The sequence below is a fragment of the Phocoena sinus genome, chromosome 1, assembly GCF_008692025.1.
Source record: "Phocoena sinus isolate mPhoSin1 chromosome 1, mPhoSin1.pri, whole genome shotgun sequence".
Lineage (NCBI taxonomy): Eukaryota > Metazoa > Chordata > Mammalia > Artiodactyla > Phocoenidae > Phocoena > Phocoena sinus.
The window spans coordinates 89,436,209-89,453,279 of NC_045763.1; the positions used below are offsets into that span (position 1 = coordinate 89,436,209).

The following is a 17,071-nucleotide window of genomic DNA, read 5'->3' on the forward strand; positions in this document are numbered from 1 at the left end:
AACATACACTCCCTTTACCCTGTGTATTAGTTATCTATATAGCTGTGTGCCAAATTACCCCAAAGCTTAGTGGCTTAAAACGAGTACTTTTTATCTTACAGTTTCTGAGAGTCAGGAAACCAGGAGTGGCTTAGCTGGGCAGGCATTGCTCAGGGTTTCCTGAAGTTGCAGTCAGGATGTTGGCATGGGTTGCTGTCAGCCAAAGCCTTGAGCAGGACTGGAAGACTGGCTTCCCAGATGACTCACTCACATATCTGTTGGTGGAAGGCCTCAGTACAGGCTGCCTAAGTGTCCTCATGACATGGTGGCTAGTTTCCACTAGACTTGGGTCCTGAGTGAATGAAAAAGAGAAAGCTAGCGGGAAGATGCAGAGCCTTTTATGACCTAGCCTAGGAAGTCAGATACGTCACTTCTACAATATCCTATTAGATAACAGAGCCACTAAGCCCAGCCCACACTCCTGAGAAGGGGAATTAGACTCCTCCTCTTCCAGAAGAGAATATCACTGAATTTGTGAAGATATCTTAAAACCACCACACAGAAATTCACTATTTTTTTTATCACCTTGCCATTTTGCTTTATCACTCTCAACCCCCTCCTCTCAAATACATACATGCTATTTCCTAACCATTTTAGAGTAGGTAGCATGCATCATATTCCTTCACTCCTTAAGACTCCGGTGTATATTTCTTAAGGAAAAGGATATTCTCTTACATAACACAGTAATCGCATATTTAACATCGTGATACTTTAATTTGAAGTCCATACTCCACTTGTGACAACTGTTAATTAACAGCGTTAATTAACAACGTTAATTTTTAAACAACACGGTAAAACAGGTAGTGGCCTAGACTATGTACATTTTTATTGGCAGGGATTAGAGAAAAGATCCTGCCTGGGGCCAGGGAGCTCCTGGAAACAGGCGGGCTTCAGCTGAGCTCCAGGCTTTCTCTACCCCCGCCCCCGGCACCAGAATGACAAAAGACTAGGAAAACTCAGTTTATCTTTACTCCTTCAGTCACCCACTATTTCTGTAAAACTATTTCAACCGTTTCCTTCGGTTCCGGTGTTGGTTAGAACACAGTTGGAGACAGCCCTCATAGTTGAGGACCCCTGGTTAAAATTCCAGTGCAACCGTTTATCAGCTGTACTTCCACTAGTAGGTAACTTTTAGAAACTTAAATTCTTCCTCTGTTTAGGGGCTCTAACACCGTCCCCAGCGTCCAGGGCTGTGGTGAGGGCTGAGCGAGCTGGTGAACGGAGAGCACACGGATCTCTCCACGCGCCGCTCCCTCCACCGGCTGCCTCGGTCGCGCGCCGCCCTCTTCCCTCGGGGCTTCCCTCCGCGGGCGCAGACTGCCCAGCGGCTGAGCGGGCGGGGCGCGTCACGTGGGCGGGGCGGGCTGGTCGACCGATCGCACGATGTGACGCGCCGCCGGAGGCAGGCCGGGCCTTCAAGATGGCGGCGGGCGCCCCGAGCGGCTCGGCCCGGCAGTAGTGGCGGGACGGCACTCGCCGCTGGGGCCGGCCGCCCCGGGAGTGGCTGCAGCAACGCCAGGAATCGAGGATGGTAAAATGACCCAGGGGAAGAAGAAGAAACGGGCCGCGAACCGCAGTATCATGCTGGCCAAGAAAATCATCATTAAGGACGGAGGCACGGTGAGCTGGGGTACCGCGCCGGGGAGGGTCTTTTGGGGCCCGGATCTCTTTCTGCCCCCAACGCTGAAGCCTGCAGCCGCCCCCGGCTGCCCCCGCTCTCCCTCACCCCTCCCGCGGTGCCGGTGTCTCGGGCTCCCGGGCCCCCAGTGCCTGTGCTCCAGGGGCTTTCCTCCCTCGCCCCGGCCTGCGGCCTCCGGGGCCCGTCCTCTCGAATGGAGAAGCCGCCCGCCTCTCCCGCACCTGCCAGCCTTTCCTTTGGCCGCTCCTGGAGGCCCTGCGGCCTTGAGCCCACGAGCGCCTCAGCCGCGGGGAGGAATCGACGCCGGGCTCCGCTGCCGGCCGGTCCGCCGGGTCGCCGGGTCGCCGGGTCGTAGCTGGTTCCGCCGTCCCCTTCACCTCCGCAGCCTCGCCTGCGCCGTCCAGGCCCCGCGAGGCCGTGGCCGCGCTCTGGAAGCGGCCGGGAGCAATCCCTGCCCTCCCATATGCTGCTAACCGGGTGGCATCTGGCGCGGCGACCCCGCTAGGGCCCCGTAGTGCGCTCGCTCCCTTTTTCCACGGCGTTCTGGGTCAGTGCTCCTGCTCTTGGCTGCGTCCAGTACGGTAAACACTGTCAGAAGGTGGGCTTTGCTCCTCACTTCCCGCAGTCTGGAGCGTGACAGAGGACACCTGGGGCCTAGACTTCAATCTGCTAGTTTTCAAAGAAGAGTCATCACCCTGTTATTTTAAAATCACCTGGTGTATTTTAAAACAAAAAATACTAGGTAGAGTTGATCATGGCCTGAGGATTGGAAGACCTTTGAAAAGAAGACAGATTGAGGGCAAGAAAAAAATATTTGCTTTTTAGAAACAGTTGTCATCACAGTCAACTTTATGCGTTGTGCTGTTAACCGGCAGGGGACGTAGGCCTTTTAATTGACAATAACTGGCCTATACTTTTTTTTAGCTGAAATTTCTCCGTTGCTACACTCTCTGGTCTTTGTTCCATTCTTTGATATCACATTCCGAAATAGAATGCAAAGGTGAAATACATACTTCACTTTTCCGAGAAATGTGCAGAAATGGTTCCTTTTTTCCATATTTGTTTGTGTTTTGTTGGAGCCCTCAGCTACTAGCATAGTGCTAAATATGTAATTAGGTCGCCATTGAGGATTTGCTAAATTCATTTGAAATCAGAGACAACTTTCTTTTGGCATTTCAGAATACGGCCCAGTTAGTTCTGCTAAAATTGAGAAAGCTTGGGACATATGTAGCAATTTCAGAATATACTTTTAGTTAACTGTCAAATCCATAGATGTCATAGCTTTGACATTTGGTGAAAAAAGAAACTTTGAAATTCAAGTCTTCAGATCTTTTTGTTGTATTTAATTTATTATTTAATTAATTAAAACATTATTTTGATTAAGTCAGTTATGAATTGTCATGGCTCTTTTGACCAAGTTGGTTAGAACTACTATGTGGGGAGAGAAATAGCTTGAAAGAATACTGGTTGCCTTTGTCAATCATAGGGATTTGATATTTTAAGTTCATCTACAATCTACAAAATAGAAGCATCAAAGAATTGTATTTTGTAAAAGCAAGTGATATTTAAGATTAGTAATTTTTTAAATGAATTTATTTATTTATTTTTGGCTGCATTGGGTCTTCATTGCAGCGCTCGGGCTTTCTCTAGTTGTGGCGAGTGGGGGCTACTCTTCCGTTGCGGTGCGCGGGCTTCTCATTGCGTGGCTTCTCTTGTTGCAGAGCAGGGGCTCTAGGCGCGCAGGCTTCAGTAGTTGTGGCTCGCGGGCTCAGTAGTTGTGGCTCGCAGGCCCTAGAGTGCAGGCTCAGTAGCTGTGGTGCACGGGCTTAGTTGCTCCGCGGCATGTGGGATCTTCCCGGACCAGGGCTCGAACCCATGTTTCCTGTATTGGCAGGCGGATTCTTAACCACTGCGCCACCAGGGAAGCTCCTAGTATTTTTTTTTTTTTAATAAAAGATAAGAATGAAGCTGTTTTCAAGAAACACACCTTTTACCTTGTAAAGTTCAGTTTTGTTACCTCTGACTTTTTAAATTTCGCTTTATAGCAATTAAATCCTGGGCAATTTGGAAGAGGATTTTTTTTTTTATCTTGATATTTACTGAAGTTGTAGTGAATTCATAGCTTGCTTTTGGACACAAAATACAGTTTTTAACCCCCCCCCATAATAAAATAAATGAAAGCTTCTTTTGAGGGATGTGGGCATGGGGGTATTATCATTTATCATCTTTGTACACTTATGCTGAACTTTCCATTCTAAGAGCACTGGACACCTCTTTAGAATAGGGACTTTGTTTATGCATCTTTTAATCCTACAGGGCCTACTATGTGAATTTAAAGTGATAAAAACACATTTAAAGTGATTTTTAAAAATGTGTCTAGTAGCACATTCTTAAGATGATTTTTTTTTGCGGTACGCGGGCCTCTCATTGTTGCAGCCTCTCCCGTTGCGGAGCACAGGCTCCTGACGCACAGGTTCAGCGGCCATGGCTCACGGGCCCGCTCACGGGCCCGCTCACGGGCCCAGCTGCTCCGCGGCATGTGGGATCTTCCCGGACCGGGGCACGAACCCGTGTTGCCTGCATCAGCAGGCGGACTCTCAACCACTGCGCCACCAGGGAAGCCCTTAAGATGATTTTTTAGTGTAATTTTATTTATTCCCATATATAATCGGGAGATATTTATATTTCTAGAAGTGCCAGGGTAATATTTTGCAGTATTTGTATTTTAATCTACTCTAGCTGTAAGTGAAAATATGTGGAACTATTATAGTCATAAAAATAGTTTTAAAATGACATTTACTTCTCTACCTCTCTACTTAAAATTGGTCGGACTACTGTTATGAACATCCGTGTGTCTGAGGCTATATGGTCATACATGACAGGCTCTGAACAGTATTTCACATCCCTGGCCAATGGTACTGACCTGATCCCCTTCCATTTTCTTCCTAGTGTTCAACAATGTTAAGATTATTTTGCTTTGTCCTTCTGCTAATGGCATCTTTGTAAGCTTGATCAGCCAGTTGTAATATTCATAAACAAAATTAGTAATGAGCTGTTAATTTGTCAAAAGCTTAGCACATACTTATTGTAGTTTTTAACAGTTTTGAAGAAGTGAGCCCTTCTAAGCGAACCAGGTTAATCATAAGTAACTAAATGTTTTTTTCTTGAAATTGTATTTCAGTTGGCGCTGAAGCCAGGGTAAGGCTGACTATTATGTTGTTCATTTGAGTAGTACACAATTAAGATAAATTACGTGAAGGTGTGTGATTCTGTATCAGGAATTCTTAACTTGGGTCTGTTCACCCTGAAGTTGTTTGCAAAATTTTCTTTGACTACACATTTTTCTAGGGAGATTCCACAAAAGGATCCATATTTCCTGAAAGTTTAAGAACAGTTGTTCTATATGAAAACAACATAAGTAACTAAAGAATAGTTTCACAGGTTAAATTCAATAAATATTTACTTAATCATCTACTTATACCATTTTACTGATGAAAGTAGCTGTGACATTATTGGTGATTTTGCTTTTTGAAGCATCAGCACATAGGATTACAGTGTTTAATTATGTTTTAATGTATGTAACATTTTGCTACATCTCTTATTCATTGCAGACCATTTAGGACAGTTGAATTGAAAGTGCATTCTGACATTTTAGAATGCTTCGGGTTTTGTTGTTAAATCATTACCATGTATTAGCAGATAGCTTATAAGTATTCTTGGTAGAGGCTAAGAGCCAAAGAATTACTTACATGAGTTATTTGTATTATCAAAGATAGAATTTTCCTTATGATTTTTTAAAGTTTTCTTTGTTTTGTATTGTGATCTTTATTGTTTTGTGAATACAGTTGTGAGTCTGCGTCTCTGACAAAGTGAAAAATGTCCATTTTTTCCACAAGTGAATTGGTAAAATGACTTTAAAAATTAGATAGAAAGCAAGGCATATGTGTATTGCTTTATTGGAAGTACCTGAAAAAAGTAAAATTGGCATTTCAGATAGGCCCAGAGATGCAGAGCACCAGCTACTTATTCTTGATATCTCTGATTTTAATCAGAATAAGTAGGAGTCAAAAATCATTTCAAATGTCTGGACCTAAGCTCTGATCATTTGCACTCTTCACCTGCTAGGATGGCTGAAGGAGTTGCAGAATAGCTCTTTGTAGCCCCCAGAGAGCAGCCTCTGGTTCCTAGAGTGCAAGCCATGAAGAGGGCCATGGTGCCTTTCAAAAAGCAGCTGTTCTTTGAAATCAGTAGAGCATGCCTAGAAACATCAGGATGTATATATGTCCTTTGCAAGCTTGTGGCAGGCAGAACCATGAGTGACTTACCTCCTTACCTCCTTGAGTCAACATTTGCTTTAGGTTAGTGTGTTTGAGGGTAAATTAGTAAACAGTTTTCTCAGTTTATATTTCCAGTTTGTCTTACTATAGTTTGAAGACCTGCTTTCCAACATCATCTGTGGAAATTCACTTACAGTTGAAGTGTTGAAGTTAAGTAAAAAGAATAGCTTTTCTCAAGTATCATTCTGATAAGTATGTATGATTTAAAATTTTCAGTTATTTAAAAGCTTGAGTTGTCTTTTGGCATTTTTTTGAATTAGAAGTGTCAATTAAAGTAACAGGTGACCATTTCAGCCAGGGCGCATCAAGATCCCTGAAATGGGTTTGTTTCTTTCAGAGCCAGATATAGTAGCTTATTCTTAATAATAGGTGTACTTTCTCAATAGTGTATAAATACAGTTATGAATTCTACCACAGGAAATACTTCTTAGGGAGTCTTTTTAAAACAAGAGGTGGTCTATATTTTATCATTTAGCTCTATAAATTGAGTAATTAGAGATTACCCTAAGACCGGTCTTGAGCTTAGGCTCCGTCTTAGACTTTGGTGACAGTTTGATTTTTGTGTTGATGGGGGTTTTTTAATTTTATTTTACCTTTTTAGTGAGTTTAGTTTGTAGTCATTTGAACTGTGTAAGCAATTCGGTGTTCATGGGGATAAGCACTTAATGTAATGATTTAACAGTCAGCCGCATATTTTCCCCTCAAGAATGGAGAGGGATGCAATAGATTGTCATGTTACTTATCTTTTCAAAATTTACCTCAAAGCAGTACAATCTCAAGCTGTAAACCTTCTTTATTTTTTTAAGAGTAAAACTTGATCTCACTATACTCTTTTTTGTTGTTGTTGTTGTTGTTGTTTTTGCGGTACAAGGGCCTCTCACCGCTGTGGCCTCTCCCGCGGCGGAGCACAGGCTCCGGATGCGCAGGCTCAGCGGCCATGGCTCACGAGCCCAGCCGCTCCGCTGCATGTGGGATCTTCCCGGACCAGGGTATGAATTCGTGTCCCCTGCATCGGCAGGCGGACCCCTAACCACTGCGCCACCAGGGAAGCCCCTCACTATACTCTTGTTGAATATTTATAGGAAGTGTATTCCACTCTGTTTAGGGGCAGTCTAACCAATACCTCTTCACTTCTGTAATATACAAATATTGGATATCTCTTTTAAATTGATCCATAATGCATCCATAAAATAATTCTGAAGTCTCGCTGCAAGTTAAGCCAAAGTGACTTAATTAGTATAATGGTGTCTCTACATGTTTATGGTGATTCATACTTTCAGGATATAAAGGATCAGTTTTCTTTTTGTTCACAAATGTAGTAAACCTTGCCTTGCCTGATTAAGGTCATAGAAAATAAGAAAACACCAGCTGACTTTGTGAGAGAGGAAACACGATACCAATTACTAGTAGTAAAGCCTTATTTCCTCCAGTTATTCCATAATGTGTCAGGATCCCAGGAAAGCAGCTCTGTAGTTATGGTATTCTCTATAGAAATTTTTGTTTTAGTGTTCTTCCATGAAAAGCTCCAGGTCTTAGATGTCTATAATTAAGAATCTTTGTCTTCTTTTGTGTAAGACTTTTACATTAAATTATTTTAGTAAACTTAGTTGTATATTGTTCAGAGAAAATTCAGTGTTTCTTTCTGAAGATTTATTTTATCCTCATTCTCGATTGATAACTTGTCAGTATTAAATTCTAAGTTCAAAATTATTCTCCTTCATACCTTATTTTTTTTCGTTGTGTTTTTTATTTCCCCAACTTTTATTTTGAGAATTTTCAAAACTACAGAAAAGTTGCAAGAATAGCATAATGAATATCTATTTGCCCATCCCATAGATTTGTGGTTCAGCAATTGTTAACATTTTGCCACATTTGATTTTCCTTTTTCTCTATATATTTTTTCATTTTTTTCTGAACCATTTGAGTTAGTAGTAGACATCATGACACTTTATCCCTAAAACGTTCAGGATGCATCACCTAAGAATAAGGATATTCTCCCACATAACCACAATATAATCACTATATTCAGAAAATTTAACACTGATAACAATAATATTGTGTAATATATAGGCCAGTCACATTTCCCCAATTTTCCCAATAACGTCCTTTATAGTCTTTTTTTGGGTGCAGAATTTAATTATTACATTTAGTTGCCATGTCTGTTCTGTCTAGAATAGCTTTTTGTTTATTTTTGATAATATTGACATTTTTAATAGTCTAAGCCTTTGTTTTGAAGAATGATCCTCAGTTTGGCTTATTCTCATGGTTTACTCACATGATAACATTCTATTTAATAAAAAGGATTATAATGCCCAGTTACTGGTGGAATTACTTCTTTCTCCTGGCCAACAACCCATATAAGTCCCTGATTCATTGATAGGAATATAACATAAGTTATTAAAGTCCATATTCCCCACAATAACTGCTGGATTCATAAACTCATATTGATTGGACAATCATAGATGTGGAATTTGAGAGTTAGATGAGGATTTAGGTAAGAAATTAATAGTTTACCCCTAAATGCTAAGAGAGGTAAAGTGACTTAAGTCATTTAACAGCTACTGACTCTCATGATAAGGGTTATCAGTCAGTCCATGAGCATGAAATACCCTTTCTATACTAGGCATTGAGCTATGCATTGAGATACTAAGATGGTTAAGATTGGATCCCTACTCTTAAGTAACAGTCTGTGGTAATATATGCAGTGTAACCATGCAACGAGTGTAGCTCCAGACTTGGGTGGGCTTTGCAGTTGCCTGGATTGACTGATCCATCTCTTATATGCTGTATTGGACTGTAAAATGGAGATAACATATCTAACTTGAAAGGTTAGAAGGGGTAAATAAGATTATGAATTTAAATCATTCTAAGTCTTTAGTGATTTTTTTATTATTTTAATCTCATGTATGTGTACAGTAAACCCATGTGATAGATGATACAGTAGCAGACAATAAGTATAGAGGAGGGAGTTAATAGGGGAAGTTGCAAATTTAATTAATGAATATATTGCCCTTTTAACAATATTTAAATACAGTAACCATATACTGAATGCCTAAAGTGATAGGTAGAGGAGACTTACAGAGTAATTCATTTCAGTTCTGCAAACACTTATTAAACCCTTTTGTGCTGTGCATGTACCACATGCTCCAGATTGTAGAAGAATAAAGCATAGGGCCTGCCTCAGAGAGCGTGAGCTTGAAAAAGGTAAGTTTAAGTTAAATAAAATGAAATAGGTACTTTACAAAACAAAATATAACTTTGTAAAAGTTATCTAGTGTTATAGGATAGGAGACTAAATAAGTAGATTTTTAAAAGGCTTAGCCAAAAGCCTAGATGATGAAACCAAATATGTTACCAATGGAAAGTATGCTTTGGGAAATGGAATTAGATTGGAGCGTGGAGGTGGGGTTAAAGGAGATTGTCCCTGACTTCTGAGGTTGAAGTTAGAGGTGACTGCCATGGAATCATCTTTCATGCTTCCATAAGAGGGAAATTACTCAGCTGAATGGACTTTTGGCATAGTAATTATTACGCTTTTAGGCGGAATATCTTGGCATTTGGGGTTGGGTACGTGTTAGTTCATGTTCAAATTTGTCTCCTTCAGAATTTTCCACTGTGTACCTCTTAATTCTTTTGAGAATCTTCAAATGTCATATGTTGATATGATCTCATTATGCTGAACTTTCTACTCTTGATGCTGTAAACCACGCACTGGTCAAATATTTGCCCCCTACCTGTTTGTTAACCCTCTTCCCTTAGTCTTTCTGCCCAGGCCATGACCCTTGTATTCTTCCCAAATTGTCCTGGAATTTTGATTATGGATCGGTATTCCGTTAAAACTTAACATCAAAAGTCCTGCCTAGAAGTTTCTGTAATTCCAGATTAGTAAAATATTTTTAAAATTTGTCAGTTTTATTAAGATCTTGTATTACTTTTGAATTCATTTAAAACAGGATAGATGACTATGGATATAATACAACTCTCAAAATTACTAGTACCTTAGGGCAAGCAGCTGTCTCTCTCCCTGCCCTGCCTTAAGACACACATACACACACACACACACACACACTTTTTTTCCCCCAACTCTGGGAAGTATGAGAGAATGGCTTAGGAGGGACAAGCATATGCAACTACCTATCTTTTACATAGTTTTTCTCTTAGATAAGTAAAACATTTTCTTCTTATTTATTTATTTTTTAAAAAAATATTTTATTATTTATTTTTTAATAGATCTTTATTGGAGTATAATTGCTTCACAATACTGTGTTAGTTTCTGTTGCACAACAAAGCGAATCAGCCATATGCATACATATGTCCCCATATCTTCTTCCTCTTGAGCCTCCCTTCCATCCTCCGTATCCCACCCCGTAGGTCATTGCAAAGCACCGAGCCCATCTCCCTGTGCTATGCTGCTGCTTCCCACCAGCCAACTATTTTACATTCAGTAGTGTATATATGTTGATGCTACTCACTTCGCACCAGCTTTGCCCTCCCACCCCATTTCCTCAAGTCCATTTTCTGTGTCTACCTCTTTATTCCTGCCCTGCAACTAGGTTCATCAGAACTTTTTTTTTTTTAGATTCCATATATAAGCGTTAGCATACGGTATTTGTTTTTCTCTTTCTGACTTATTTCATTCTGTATGACAGACTCTGGGTCCATCCACCTCACTACAAATAACTCAATTTCATTTCTTTTTATGACTGAGAAATATTCCATTGTATATATGTGCCACATCTTCTTTATCCATTCATCTATCAATGGACATTTAGGTTGATTCCATGTCCTGGCTATTGTAAATAGTGCTGCAATGAACATTATTGTACATGTCTCTTTTTGAATTATGATTTTCTCAGGGTACATGCTCAGTAGTGGGATTGCTGGGTCATATGGTAATTCTATCTTTAGCTTTTTAAGGAACTTCCATACTATATTCCATAGTGGTTGTATCAATTTACATTCCCACCAACAGTGCAGGAGGGTTCCCTTTTCACCACACCCTTTCCAGCATTTATTGTTTCTAGATTTTTTGATTATGGCCATTCTGACTGACGTGAGGTGATTATTTTATTTTATTTTAATTTATTTTATTATTTTTGGCTGTGTTGGGTCTCCGTTGTGCGCGCGGGCTTCTCATTGCTGTGGCCTCTCCTGTTATGGAGCATGGGCTCCAGGCGCTCGGGCTTCCGTAGTTGTGGCTCACAGGCTCTAGAGCGCAGGCTCAGTAGCTGTGGCTCATGGGCTCCAGAGCACAGGCTCAGCAGCCGTGGCGCACGGGCTTAGTTTCTCCACGGCATGTGGGATCTTCCTGGCCCAGGGCTTGAACCCGTGTCCTCTGCATTGGCAGGCGGATTCCCAACCACTGCGCCACCAGGGAAGCCCCTCTTATTTGAAGTACAGTCATGACTATTAGAAAAGATTTAGAAAATTCAGAACAACATAATAAACAATTTTATGTCACTTAAAATCACTACCTAATATAACTGTTGTTAACATTGAGGTGAGTTTTTATTTTGTTCTTCATAGTTGAAATTACACAATTTTATATCCTCCTTTGATTTTTTTAAATTTAACATTGCCATAAACATTTTTACTTGTCATTAAAGATTATCAATAAACAGTTTTTGGCTGCATATTATTCTGTCTAATTTATATACCATGATTTGATTGTAGGCTATGTAACTAAAGGTTGAACATTTAGATTTCCATATTTACTACTATAAATGATGCTGCTGTGAACATCTTTGTGGTGGAGCTTTTACTGAATGTTTGGTTATTTCCATGATAGAATGTTATGAGCTATTTTAAAAATTATTTGTTTATATTCTTTATATTTTTATAGCATCATAGTGCTTTTGTATTGGTTTTCATGAATGCTTTACCTAGTTAAGATATTAATCTTTTGCTATTTCTTGCATAGTTTACTCATTTTGTTTTCTTTAAATTCAGCTAATGCTATATGTGTTTTTCTCAAACTAGTATGCCTAAAACTAATCTTTTATTCTTTCCCTTTTCTTCACTGTCCAGCTGACCAAGGCAGAAACTGAAATCTTTTCATCTTTGATCTTCTCTACCCTCCTCTGCTACATCTAGTCATCCACTGACTGAGTCCTTATTCTACCTCTTAAATATTTTTTTGTATCCATTGACTTTGCTCCATCCCTACTCCCTCTATGTTATTAATACCTTTGCAAAGCTTTCCCAACACTGTCCTTGAATGATTAAGTGTTCTTCACTTAAGCAGCCACTTCCAGGCTTTTGGCTCTATGTGTATATTTATACACATTGTTATGTAATTATCATCTTACTTTTTATCAGTATTCCTCAGACAGTTTTCCAAGGAACTCAAGTGTTGGTGAGATACTGTCTCTTATATGACAGAGGATTTCATGGTCAAGTTTGGAAAATAATATCTTCTTGGAGATTCATAATATAAATAATATAAATTAGCATGTTAAAGGCCCTGAGAAGTTCTACTTGGCATTTTAATAGATGCTGAGTGTATGTGATGGTGAACAAAACTAGTTTGGAGCTTAACGAAATCCTGTGGATATTTGTTTTTACCTTATCTATTTGGTACTGGCCATGACCCCTTCCTTCCTAAAACTGCTCCTTTGTCATGTGACACTGTATTCTCTTGATTCTCCTGATGTTTCTCTGATTGTTCCTTTATCTTCATGGGTTCCTTTTCTTCTGCCCACTGCAGTTGACCCATGAACAACATGGGTTGAAACTGCCTGGGTCCACTTATACATGGATTTTTTCAATAAATACATGCTACAGTACTACATGATCTGCAGTTGGTTGAATCCACAGATGCAGAACCTGGATACGGAGGGCTGACTGTAAAGTTATACATGGATTTTTGACTGTGTGGGGCTCGGTGCCCCTTAACCCCTGCATTGTTCAAGGGTCAACTCTACTTAAATTTTGGTGTTTCTTGGGGCTCTGTCTTAGCCCACTGCTCTTTTCACACTTCATCTCACCTACTCTGGTGGTTTCAAATATCACATCTGCTGCTGACTGATTGTTTTAATCAGCCCTCAGAGGACAATAGAAATGTTTTAAGTACAAGGGTTATCTTGTAGATGGAATCTGAAGTAAATCTGAGCCTCATGGGGAAAAAAGAGCTAGGAAGCTACCAGCTTCCACTAGTAGACAACCAAGCTAAAAACTTGGAAGTCTTCTTCTTGACTCTCCCTCCCACATTTATCAGATTCTTTCAGTTTCAAATCCTAAATTCTTATTTCACTTCCCTCCCCTCCAGCATCCATGCCACTCCCCTATGTCATGCCCTCATCACCTTTTGTTTGAACTGATTCTAATAGCCTGCTTCTGCATGCAGTTTGCTCCTGTTACATCCTTTAGGAAATCATCGTGATGTATTGAAAAATGCAGGTCTCATCACACCATTCTCTTGCTTAAAACTTCAATGGTTTCCTGTATCTCTAGAGTGAAGATGAAAAACTCCTTACCAAAGCTTAGAGGCTACTTCTTCTGCCTTCCTTTCAGCCTCAAACTGTTAATGGCCATTGTCTACTTCGTCTGGTTTTTTTCTCTGATGTGATTATCCACACTACTTCATTTTCTTGCAGTAACCTTTCCTTGCTTCCTCACTTGTATATATCTCTTTTACTGCATTTACATATAAGCAGATGATTATAGTGAGGCCTCTTCCTCTCTACACTGTGAGCTCCTTGAGATCAGGGAGTGTTTTACTGGTTTTTGTAATCCCAGCACCTCTGGTACTCTGAATGTTTGTTGAATGAATGAGGAGAATGAATACACTCATTCCCAGCCATGGTCCTTCAGCTCTTATGTCTCCCAACCCCTACCCCACCTCTGTTGTCTCTGATTCCTCAACTGCAGGTTCTCCTACCAAGGGGGTTTTCAGGTACCTGTATTCTGCAGGTTGGGAGAGACATCTATTTTTATAAAATGATGTAGCATCGTTTTCAGTGTATAGAGAAATCCAAATACTATTAATATTTTGAACATAAGACTACTGAATATATTTTTAAAACTTAAGTATGACATTGTTATATGTATTCATTAAAGTTGTCTTTCTGTTATATAAACTTGTTAATGGAGACTGAGTTAATGTTATTGGTCATTTGCTTTTCTATCAATTTAATATTGCCCTTAGAAATATAAAACCCAGCAACTGAAGTAATTCTTAAGATATCTCTAGCAGCAGTATAAAGTTAATTTTGTAATGTCTTTCTTGTGTATATCAAGTCCAAGATCTCTCATACACTACTCGGGACTTTTCTGCTTTTGAACCATGTTGGTGTCTATTACCATTCTTGCCACATGATTCATTTATGTTTTGGGATCAGTGCAGTAGCCTCTTAACTTTCCTTAGTTTTGCCCCCTTTTAATCTATCTGTTACATCTTTGCCGGAATGATCTTTCTTAAAACTTTCATCTGATTACATGAGTCTTACTTAACATCCTTTAGTGGCCCCCCATTGCCTTCAGAATTGAACATAGACTCCTTAGCATGGAAGTTAGCCCTGTGTGCCTCTAGCTCATCTGTCAGTACTCTCAGTGTGCAGCCCGTACTCTAGTTGTACTGAACTGTATGAGTCCTGTAATGCCTCCTGCTCTCAAGCCTTGCCACCTTTGTGCAGGCTGCTTCCTTGACTTCTGCTGTCCTCGTTCCCACTCTTGCTCCTGGCCTACTTCCTTTCAGCCTTCCTCCTGGAATTCTGATACTCCCCTCCCCACTCTGGATTCTGTGTTCCCATTGCACACGGTGCTTATATAATGTATGTATTTGTTTCCTTGTCTGCCCCCATCACCTTGAGGACAGGGACAATGAGTGTCCAGATATTTGGCATAGTGCCCAATACATGAATGTTCTCCATAAATATTTATTGACTGTTGTCATTGTTAGTAATTTTGGAATGCACCATTAATGTTTTAAAACTCTGTTTTTGTAGCCTCAAGGAATAGGTTCTCCTAGTGTTTATCATGCGGTTATCGTCATCTTTTTGGAGTTTTTTGCTTGGGGATTATTGACAGCACCCACCTTGGTGGTAAGTAATCTTTTAACTTATTTATCACTGACTTTAAAATTTCTTTTTCTTCGGTTTCAGGAGGGAAATCAGTTTGGGGAGGAAAAAAAGGCTCTTTTTCCTTTCCAAGGTTAATTCTCCCACCAATATCGTCAGCCCTTTAGTACTGTATTTTACTGGTTTAGTTGTCTTTTCCAACCTTTACTTCTCCCTTACTTTTTAGCAGGGCTTGGGCAGGTGTGATTCTTCTGGTGAACACTGGACAAGTTTAAGCAGGGCTCAGTTCCCCCTCTGGGGAAGGTGGAAAGGATTATTATACTGACAAGCTTAGGAAGAATGGTGTCTGTGCCCTGAATCACTCAACATTATTATTTTGAGATTCATTCCTGCAGTTGCATTTTCTAAATACAAGTTTCTTTTAGTTTAGGCAGAGGATCTAGAGGTAACCATCTAGAGAGGTCATTCTTTTCATAGCTCTAAGCTGATTTTACTCAAATATTCCCAGGTTTAGAACCTCACAAAAAGACCTCCCTGCCAGACCAAACATCTTAGGTGATAGCTAGTTTTCTCCTGTCGGTTTAGATGAGGGGAATGGAATGAAGGAAGGAGTAATGGTAGACCTCTATGATATCTTGAAAGGTGTAATCAGGATAAATGTACAGCTTTCTAAATCCCAGAAGAACAGATTTTAAAAGAGATATACTTCTTGTTTTTTCACGAGCTTGTTTGTCGATACACAAAAAAGACTTTTATAAAAAGTTTGTTCATAAATTGAATGATCATATATAGATAGATTGAACTAGTCTAATAATCATTATGATTATGACATTTGTAACCACATTATACTGTAATAACCTGATGTCAGGGGGCTACTGTGGTGTTGTAATAACTGTGTTCTCACACCTTTGTATTAGCTTTCTAATATTAGAGTGTGCTTATTTATAATCTACCAATTTAACATATAAATCTGTCTGGTGGATCATTAGTCCTATGGTTTAAAGTACTTGAGCTTTGTAATAGCAGTTTGTATGTATTTATATGATGATGAGCCCAGGCACTGTAAATACGTCTAAGCACTGTAAATACATTACTTTAAATCCTCAAAACCACTTTATCAATGAGGAATTAGCCTCATAATGATGCTGAAAGCTCAGCCTCTCTGTACACTGGTGCCGAGTCAAATCTTGGAGGCAGAGTTTTGGGTGAAGTAGAAGAGAATAGCTTTATGGCTTTGCCAGGCAAAGAGGAACACAGCGGGCTCCTGCCCTGTGTGAAACTATGAACATGTGTCCCAACCTGGGAGGATTTGATGAAGAGTTTTATAGCAATAGTTCAAGGGTGGAGTTGCTAATAAGATTAGGGAGGGTATGTGTAGGGCCTGCACTCCTTTAATCTCTTCTCAGGTAATCTTGATGAGCTTCTCTGGTTCTTTTAGTCTGGCCTCAGTTGGTCTTCTCTGGTATGGAGAATGCTGACATCTTCCACTTGGTTTTAATTCTATAAAAGGGCTTAAACATATTCTTATGTGTGTCCCTTGAGGTGGAACCAGGATCCTGCCCCAAGGCTGCACTATTGTTTCTTGACTGTTCCTGCCTTGACTCTGCATCCCTTCCCTTCCTGGATTAGCAACTGTTCAACTGTTCAAATCTGCCCTTTGGAACTCAGGGAAGGTCATGGAGGCTGAACAGAAAGGCTCCCTGTGCCCAGGAGCCCCTACAGGGTCCTCCTCATTTTCAATAATACAGATGAGGAAATTAAGGTTTAGAAGAGTTAAGCAACTTGTTACTCTGATAGTAAACTGCAGTTTTGGTTTTAAACCTAGGCTTGTTTTGTTCCTAGTGCTCAGTCTTGGAGAATACTGGTAGCAAGTGGTTCATACCCATGTTTTAGGTAGTTGAGTTTATCTGCAGCGCAACTACTAGCTAAGTAGAGAGGTTAAAATATTGGGTATTGGGTAAACTGTGAGCAAGCCATCAAAAAAAAAACTTTTTGTGATGATTCCATAATTAGTCATCATGATTTGAAGTGCGTGTAGC

The 17,071-nt window shown here is 40.1% G+C and overlaps 1 protein-coding gene and 1 long non-coding RNA gene across 3 annotated transcripts in view; one reads left to right on the forward strand and one right to left on the reverse strand.

Moving 5' to 3' along the window:
• Positions 1–3,307, reverse strand: part of LOC116750025 — a 30,923-nt gene extending 27,616 nt beyond the window's left edge. For both annotated transcript variants that reach the window (XR_004348777.1, XR_004348772.1), the window contains exons 1-2: positions 1,900–3,307; positions 100–331 (exon numbers count right to left, since the gene is read on the reverse strand). This is a non-coding gene — a long non-coding RNA (uncharacterized LOC116750025). The remainder of the gene's footprint in view (positions 1–99; positions 332–1,899) is intronic.
• MFSD14A (major facilitator superfamily domain containing 14A) overlaps positions 1,375–17,071 on the forward strand; it is a 38,268-nt gene continuing 22,571 nt past the window's right edge. The window contains exons 1-2 of the mRNA XM_032624849.1: positions 1,375–1,659; positions 14,961–15,056. Coding sequence (XP_032480740.1) covers positions 1,576–1,659; positions 14,961–15,056 — 180 coding nt within the window. The 5' untranslated portion in view covers positions 1,375–1,575. The remainder of the gene's footprint in view (positions 1,660–14,960; positions 15,057–17,071) is intronic.